The following is an 8,709-nucleotide window of genomic DNA, read 5'->3' as shown; positions in this document are numbered from 1 at the left end:
TTGGGCTCAGTCTTCCCCATCTGAAAAATGGGTCTACAACGTAGATCCATCTTCTAGGTCTTAAGCACCTGTTATCCTAAGTGAGCGAACACATGATAAACCCTAAGTGGGGAGCACAGAGGATTGTGTTGACTGGGACAGAACAAAAGGAGCAGGTGATAAAGTCTTTTAAAAAGTGCGGGGAGATGCCTGGGTGACTCAGTCGGCTGAACCTCCGCCCTCAGCTCAGGTCATGAGCTCAGGTCCTCAGGGGGTGGTCCGCCCTTGCCTCTCCCGCTGCCCCTCACCCCCCCCCACCCCGCTCTGCTGCTCACGCACAATCTTTCTCTCAGATAAATAAAATCTTAAAAAAAGAAAAAAGGCGTAGGTAGATTTAATATCATCACTAGTCACGAGTTGAGCCAAACTCAGCAGTTTTGCAACCATGTGTAACAATTCTGTTTGCATATTGGAAATAACTGGGAGGTTTTTTTTTTAAAGAAAGAAGTTCTTAGGCTCCACCGCCCCCCAAATCCTGATTCTGTCGACACGGGGGTAGGGAGGGTTTGAGCATCAGAATTGTTTGTGCCCCCGTCTGCACCCTTTGCTCCGTGGGGCCGGCGCCACGGCCACCGGCAGGGGGAGGACAACGGGGCGGAGAAAACAAAGAGGAGAAGGAGTGAGAAAACGGAAGCAGAAAAAGGAGTGAGGGCGGAAACTCGCGCAGGGAAGCCACCCCCCCCCCCACACACACACGGAGACCGCAGATCTCAGCCCCGTGACGCGGCCACCTGCTTGCGGGGTCCGAGTCCGTGCACGGCCGGGATGGGGGGACAGGCGCCTAAGGAGCCCAGGCGACACCTGCTGGGACACCTGCTTCCACTGGTGGCCTCCAGGGTGGAAGGCACCTCGAGAACGTGCACGTGTCTGGGGCCGTTGCTGCTCCACGTCTGCGCTGTGTGTGCCTGAGAGCGACGCCGCAGCACGTATGGGATTCCAGGTGGAGGCACCGCTGGGGAGCCTCTGTCCGGTGTTTTCTACCGCTGGGGTGCAGGTCCGCAGAGCCTGGAGAGCGCCTAACCAGGGCGACGGGCCTCACCAGCCCGCGAGGCTGCGGGGGCGTCCTCCGGTGGCCAGGAACACCCCACAGCTACTCCCTCCTGTGTCTGGTCCCCTTCAAGAGCCAAAGCACTTTCATTGTGATGAAACAGAATAAAAAACCCCCATTACCGTGACTATCGTTCTCTAAAAGCCGCAGCGAGCCTCCAAGGGAGCCCAACACCGTGGGGGGAAGGCGCCGTTCCCGGGCCCACCGCCCCGCAGGGGCTCCCGACACACCTGCCTTTTTTGTTTGTTTCTTTTTTTGTTTTTGTTTTTTAATATACTTCTCTCATCGATTTTGCCTTCATAAATACAAAGTTTATTGTTCGTTTTTGTCTCAGTCTAATAATACGTTTGGGTTTCCAGCCCCCGAGGGTAGGCATCCAGGAGGGGCTGGCGGAGCGGGCTCTGGTCAGCAGGTGCAGCCGCCCAGACCACAGCTCATCAGGTGAGCACAAGAGGGCGAAAGATCGTCTCCGCCCTGCGTCTCAAGGACCCCGCGAGGCCATGTGCCTGGATGAATTGTTCCCCCGAAGCAAAAAAAAACAAAAAACAAAAAATAAGGAGCTAACGCCTCCGTGCAGCCCGCGGCGTCGGCCCTGGGAGAGGGCCTGCCCGATGCCTCCACCGGCCCTGGCCTCCCCGCCGTGGGAGGTTCCGTCTCACCCTCCTGAGACCCCGCGGGGCGACGTGGGCCTTCTGAACAGAGCGGCAGGGGGTCATCGATGTCCCCGCGCGTCCCTGCTCACCCTCACCTTCCTGTAAATTCCACCGATTAATTTTCCTGGGAAATGGGACGTGTCCCTGCAAATGTCTCCTCCCGACTCCCTGGGGAGTCGTTTGCTTCTCAGTCAGGAGGCGGCGCGTTGGGGGGGCCTCCCCTCGGCTCCCGTGGGCCCCTCACGCGTCGGCCTTGGGCTCTTTCATGGATTTGACGAACTCCTTGACTTCCTCCTCCAGGGCCTTGTTCCTCCTCTCCACGTCCTCCCGGGAGCGTTCCACATTGCGGAGGCTGATCTCCAGGGCCGCAAACTTCTTCTTCTCCTTCTCCAGCTCCTCGTTGAGCCTCACCACCTTGGCCCACACATCGTAGTTTTCCTTCTCGAGGCTGCGAGGGAGGACATAAGAGAGTGAGAGAACGGGGCCTCCAGACCCCCACCCCCGGCCTCACCCTTCCTCCCCCACGAGTCCCTTATCCAGCCCGTCCCTGTCATCCGGGCGCCTCCCCCAGGTGCCGACCTCCCAGCCCACCTGCAGCCCCAGGTGCACCAAGCCCCCTTTGCCAGCTAACGCGCCCCCCCCCCCCGTCTTATGCCGTCGGGTTTCTCCTTGTTCTATGGTCTGCATCTTCCACCAGGTAGGGAAGCGCCCGACACGACGTGCTTTCCCTGCAGCCCCTCGCGGGTCCTGCCCAACAGCCTGCTGACGGCCTGCACCCCAGACTTCCCAGCGCACCTCGAGGTCCCACACCTTGGCTCACCCCGCCGGCCTCCACGGCGGGACCAGGCCTTCTCTCCCGAGGCCCCTGGGGGCAGGCGATCCGGAGAAGGGCTGCTCCGGGCGGGTCCCTTGGGCGTCAGAACCCGCAGCACCCGTGCCCCAGCCTGGGTCCCGGGCTGGCCCTGGCTCTGCTCCGCCCTGCCAAGCTGCGCTCGGCCACCACCCAGGAGCGGGGACAATGCCATTTTGATGCCCAGAGAGGGCAATCTCAGGACAGGGGGCGGGGGACCGCATGATGGGACATTTGCTCCAGAATTTCCTTCTGGGGGATGTTGCCTCCCTGCGCCCTCTCCTCGCCCCCAACTGGCCTATTCCTCGTAGAAACCTGAGCCCCCGTTTGAACCCAGCCTGGCCTCTCTCTTCAGCGGCCACGTAAGGGCCCCTCTTTCGAGCCCTGCCGACCCCGCCGGCCCCTGCCCAGGGCTCTCCTCCAAGTTTGCACCTGCTTCCCTCTTGCTCTGGGAGAAGCCTCAACCGAGGGGATGCTGCGGGTTTTGACCACTGATGCTGCAGGAGAGAGAACCTGGGTGGGCCCGGGAGCCTGACGGGGCCAGGTTCAGATCCCAGCCCTACCGAGGATCCGATGGGTTCCCCCGAGGAATCTTCTCTACTCTTCCCAAGCCCCCATCTCTTCTGTAAAACGGGGGTATTATCTGTCTTACAGCATTGCTGTGCGGATTGCACGAGAAGGCGTCTGAACCACGAAGCTCGGAGCGGACACTACGGACTGGTAACCATCCTCCCAGCTGAGGAGGGAGGACCCCTCGGGGGGGGTGAGTTCAGGGGCCTCGGTTCCCCTCAGGAGGAGCGACCCCTCCGTGGCAGCTGGTTCTCTCCCGACCCTGCCAATGGCAGCCACTCGAGAGCGCAGGGGGACACTTCCCTGGGGCTGCCTCTGTCAAGGACAAGACGGCACGCACGCCGGTCGCATCCCGCAGAGGACGGATCTCAGGTTCTTAGACAAAGGATCTACGCTTTGCTTTTAGGCGGGAAACCTCTTACGTAGAGGGCAAAGAATGGGGGCTCCCGGACATCTGCCTTCCACGGCCAGAGCCTTAGTAGACTGGAAAGGTACCCGTAACTCGAATACCTGACTAGTCCACATTTCACGACATCACGATGTGGGTTAGTCCCGGCGAAGCTGGATTGAGCTTTACGCTCAGGAAAAGCCGGTGGTGTGAAAAAGATTTCGAGAAAATAGCTTATCTCCCCATGAGAGCAAACTGGGGCTGTGCACCACCCTATTTAACACAGGAACCCCTTCTTGAGCCTTCCAGCCTCCTGCCCTGCTTTATTTTTCTCCATAGCATGTTCCTCCCTCTGACAGCATATATTTTAATTACTTATATATATATATATTGCCTGTCTCTTCCTGATAGATGGAAAGTGCTATAAGCACAGGGACCTGTCTGCTTTGTTCAGCGCTACTCCCCCGCAGCAGGCACGGGGGGTGCCCAATAAACAGTACGGGAGGTACTCAATAAATATTTTCAGAGTGGATGAATCATGTTAATATATATAAAAAAAACCCTAAATTTCCTCTTAGTTTTTAGAGCATGTCAATCCACAAAGAACCAGGATATGAAAATAGTTGCTTAGGCTGTGTAAGCTGCATACTTAAACTTTTCATGAATTTAACCTAAAAATGAGAGCTTTCACCAATGTAGTCATCTCAGCATTCCCTTTACCCCTCTCCTTAATTAAGCCCAACTGCTGTAGATTAACGTTTTCTCTAAACTTGAGGCTGTTTAATATCATTTCTTTGGCAGAGGAGAAACATCCCCGTCGCTTCCGCAGGTGGAAGCCCAGTGGCTGCCCAAGGCCCCCTCCGCAAGTGACTTACTTTTCGATCTGTTCCTCGTACTTTTGCTTCTGTGTTTCTATTTCCTTTCGCAGCTCCTGGACCACCGTCTGCAAGGATTCAAGTTCCTCCTCGCCAGAGTTCTTTTTCTCAGGCCTAGTTTCAGAGCTGGGGCTGGCAACAGTTTCTCTCTTGGAGTCACAAGCAGGGGAAGAGGCCGCGGCTGCCTCTTCCCCGGTGGGCCCCGGCGGGGTGGGGACGTTATCGTAGGTGGAAGTCCGCTGGGCGTCGGGATAGTGAGGCACACCTTGAGACAGCGTTCTCCTGTGCCCGTCCCCTGCCTTTACGTCTGAAGGTGACCAGAACTCATTTTTAAAGATCTCCACTTTGCCGCTGTTGGCACCTTGAAACGCTGACGTCAAGAAGCATTTCCGATTAGGGAGCGTCTGAGTCCTTTTTCGTGACTGCAGCTTCCAATCTCCTAGCTTTTCCCTGGGGGCTTTACTGCTCTCTTCCAGACACCCATCGCTCGGCTGTTGTCCAGTGGGGCTAGTGGCATCCGAGTTGCTGGTCTAGAAGGAAATGGCCATGGACGTCACATGAGTTTTCCCCGTGTGTATCACATTCCCAAGATAAGGATTAGCAACTTGAAAGCAAGCATCTTCTGACTGCACACCCATGAAACTCTTAATTGAGTAGACCATCTCTTAATTAATCACATTATTGATGATCTGCTTAGTGTTTTTCAAAAGGATATTACACGTGAAGAGAACTAGCTCATGCTCTAGAAATCAATTGTTATTCGTGGTAAGAGTCTTAAACGAGGATTCTTTCATAGCTTTAGGATAAGGAGGCCTTTCTAACTAGAACTCAAAAATCCAAAAGCCATAAAGTATAAGTCTGACAATTTCAACCTACATGGGTGTCCAGGACCCCTCAAATTAAAAAGAACAAACGTAAAACAAGGAAAACGGCATATATAAAATCAAAAAAGAAATGACAAACTAGCAAAAATATTTGCAAACATATCACAGACAACAAGTTACTCTCTGCTAGACGAAGTTTATAAAAATTGAGAAGAAAAGGACCAACAACCAACAAAAATATGGACAAAGGATAAGATCAAACAGTTCATAGAGGAAAAGAAAAATGCAACAAGCCCTTACACATAAGAAAAGATGTTCAGCTTCTCTCACTGACAAAGAAACCCAAATCAAAATTAAAATCATTGAAATATCAGGGCAACTGGGTGGGTCAGTTGGTTAAGTGTCACACTCTTGATTTCAGCTGAGGTCATGATCTCAGGGTCATGAGATTGAGCCCTGCATTGGGCTCCAACCCAGATTAAGATTCTCTTTCCCTCTCCCTCTGCCCTCCCCCCCCCCCGCCCACCTCCTCTTGCATACACACTCATGTGCTCACTCACTCTCTCTTTAAAAAAGAAAAAAAAAGGTGAAATATCAATTTTCACCTATCTGATAAGACACTGCCCCAAATTTGAAAACACATTTTGCTAGTGAAACTGTAAGGAAGCAGGTCTTTTTGTGCATTGTTGGTGGAAGTACAAAATGGCACAACTTCTGTTTGATGATTTTAATAAAAACTATACACAAATCTACTTACCAAACTCAGATACCCCAGCATCCCAATTCTGGGAATTTATCCCAGAAATATATCTACCTGTGTATAAAATGAAGCATGGTCAAGGTTATTCATTGCAGCCTTGCTTGCGGTACAAAGGAATGAAAACAACCTGGTCAGATGAGAGGCCTGTCCATGTATTGACCTAAAAAGGTCTTCAGGACACACTCTTAAATGGAAAAATGCAAGATAAAGAGTAGTGTGTGCATATGTGTGTGTAGAGAAAGAACAAGAGAATATCTTATTTGCATTTAAAAAAGAAGTAAATAATTTACATTCACATCTGTTTATATTTGCATAAAAGAACACTGGGAGGATAAGTAAGAAACTAATAAAGGCAGGTAATGGATGGAGATAGAAGAGGGAGCAGGAGTTTTCAATGTATGTCTTTTTCTCTTTTTGATTTTTTTTGAAAGGTGCATATGTATTTTTAAATTAAGTTAAAACATGAAAAAAAGAAAGAAAAAAAAAAAAGAATGAGCCCTAAAATCAGAAAATCAAGGCTCAAGCTCTCCTTCTAACTACGCTAGCTAAACACTTGCTTCCACAACCCCTCCTGGAGTCAGAAGCACCCAGGCCTTGAGGTGAGAACTAGAGCTAAATCCCATTCTGTAACCTCCTAGCATCCTGCTGCTACCTTAGGCCAGCTGGTCAATCTCCCTGAGACTCTGCTCCTGAAAGATAACATGTGGGTGACAAATGCTACCCTACCGAGTTATGGTGAGAACCCCAGAGGAGACCTTTCTAAGTTTCCCAGCACAGTGCCTGCCCATAGCTGCCCACACTATTACAATAAATAGCAGAAACCTGTCAAATAAGCATAATGACATCCACCCTCAAGGGCCACTAATAAGATTTCATTATATGAAGTATGAACATTTCTAAATATTAATTTGAGAGTGTTGGTAAAATGCATTGTGAACAGACGTCACCTAAGAAAAAACAAAACCACTACCACTACCTACCTTTTCTTCAAGACTTTTTTTTTTCTTTTTTTTTCTTTTTTCAAGACTTTCCTAATTGTCCTCAGGATTAATAGTACTATAGACAACTTACATTACCGGGTCAACCAGAAATGTTAAATTCAACTCTTGGTTACAAATAAAGAATTAAGCTGCTACATGAAGTTCATGTTTTTTTAAAAAAATATTTGTCTCTATAAATATATAAAAATATTTGAGTTTTGTATATTATTGGCCTCAACAAGTCTACATTTCAGAGGCTGCAGAGTTTTTTGACATTGGGAACGTGAGCCCCAACCCTTCAGTACAAAGGAGGGGTGACATTGCTGAGACAGCTTATCAGGGAATGAGAAATATTACATGAACACATCACATACTCTGAGAAAGAAATCACGTTTCATGGGTTAGCGGAAACCAGTTCTCTCTGGACTTTCACCCGGAATTTTCAACAACTCTTGCTAAAATGCTTATAATGTGATATATAATTTCCCCTATTGACCTTCCCTGGACAGTATTTCCCTTTTACAGTGAGCTTTAGTACAGATTCCCGTTACTCAGTCATTAGGAGACTGGCACACATGTCACTGACCTCACCTCTAGGATGCCAACAGAGACTGGATTTTGAAAGAGGCCAGACTTCCAAGATGCATTCAAATGGGTCTGTACCATCTGTGCCCACTGTCATGGCGTCATCTAAAACTCCCCAAGCTGCCACCCTAGACCAACTCTTACGTGGAATGACTTGGACTAAAGGAAGAGTCAGAGGGAAGGAAGAATTTTCTCTGCACCTTACCGTGTTACTGAAGCTATCTGCCCTAGAAATTGGAGGGTCTTCAGTGGCATCCCAGCCCACAGAACTTCGAGCTACTGGAGGTTTCTTAGGGTCATTTTTCTGAGCAGGGGGTGAGAGGGGTACATCCTTGGACTTTGGGAAAAGAACTTCATGGTCTCTGATCATCATGGTCATCACTCTTTGGATCTGAGGAGTCCCTGAAAGGTGAAAGAAGAAAGAGATCTGTCGAGCTGGACCATGGCAAGAGGCAGGCAGTCCTCAGGGTCTCCACCCATGGGATGTCTCTAAACTTGGGTCTAAGACCACAGGGCCCAAAAGGACCTCATTTTGCTCTTCATGGGACCCTTCCAAATTGCTTGAGATAGGAGATCGTGGTGGAAGAGAAGGGATAGAAGAAGGATATGAGAGTGGGGTGTAAGAGGGTTATTTTCAGCCTATACAGTCCTGTGCATCAGTCTTTGATCAGAAAATAGGTAACATAATATTTCTCTCCCCTGATGTGGTCCTTAATATGACATTTGTTCTCTTGCTGCACGGATAGTACATACATGCCAGATGCACTGCCTTCCAAATCCATGGCAGACATCAATACTCTCTGCTAAGACTTCTGCACAGAGAACCAAGGTGCAGCCACAGAAGTCTTTTCAACACAACTTCACAAGTGGTCTTTCTGTGAGTTGTCTTATAAAATCAAACTTGCTTTCTCTACTTTCTTGCAAACTGTTTTCTCTGGTTAAGGTTATTTAAAAGTCATAAGAGACAAAGAAATACTAGCTGTGGTTGTGCTAGCCCTGTTGTACTGTGTACAGAGAGGTCAATTTTTAACCTCTCTGCTCTGCTGTGATCTGGAAAATGGATTTAATTCCTGCTCTGCTCCTTTCACAGGGCTATTTCACAGTTGGGGCAAGTAATCAACTGAAAATGCTTGGCAA

The 8,709-nt window shown here is 49.9% G+C and overlaps 1 protein-coding gene across 2 annotated transcripts in view; it reads right to left on the bottom strand.

Annotated features, from left to right (window-relative positions):
- Positions 1 to 356: 356 nt before the first annotated feature.
- Positions 357 to 8,709, bottom strand: part of ARHGAP25 (Rho GTPase activating protein 25) — an 88,173-nt gene continuing 79,820 nt past the window's right edge. For both annotated transcript variants that reach the window (XM_055329248.1, XM_055329249.1), the window contains 3 exons: positions 7,778 to 7,974; positions 4,424 to 4,953; positions 357 to 2,188 (listed from right to left, as the gene is read on the bottom strand). In XM_055329248.1, coding sequence (XP_055185223.1) covers positions 1,981 to 2,188; positions 4,424 to 4,953; positions 7,778 to 7,974 — 935 coding nt within the window. In that variant the 3' untranslated portion in view covers positions 357 to 1,980. The remainder of the gene's footprint in view (positions 2,189 to 4,423; positions 4,954 to 7,777; positions 7,975 to 8,709) is intronic.

This window comes from Nyctereutes procyonoides, unplaced genomic scaffold (genome assembly GCF_905146905.1).
Source record: "Nyctereutes procyonoides isolate TBG_1078 unplaced genomic scaffold, NYPRO_anot_genome, whole genome shotgun sequence".
NCBI classification, from domain to species: Eukaryota; Metazoa; Chordata; class Mammalia; order Carnivora; family Canidae; genus Nyctereutes; species Nyctereutes procyonoides.
The sequence above is the reverse complement of the archived record's forward strand: the minus strand, read 5'-3'. Positions and strand labels throughout refer to the sequence as shown.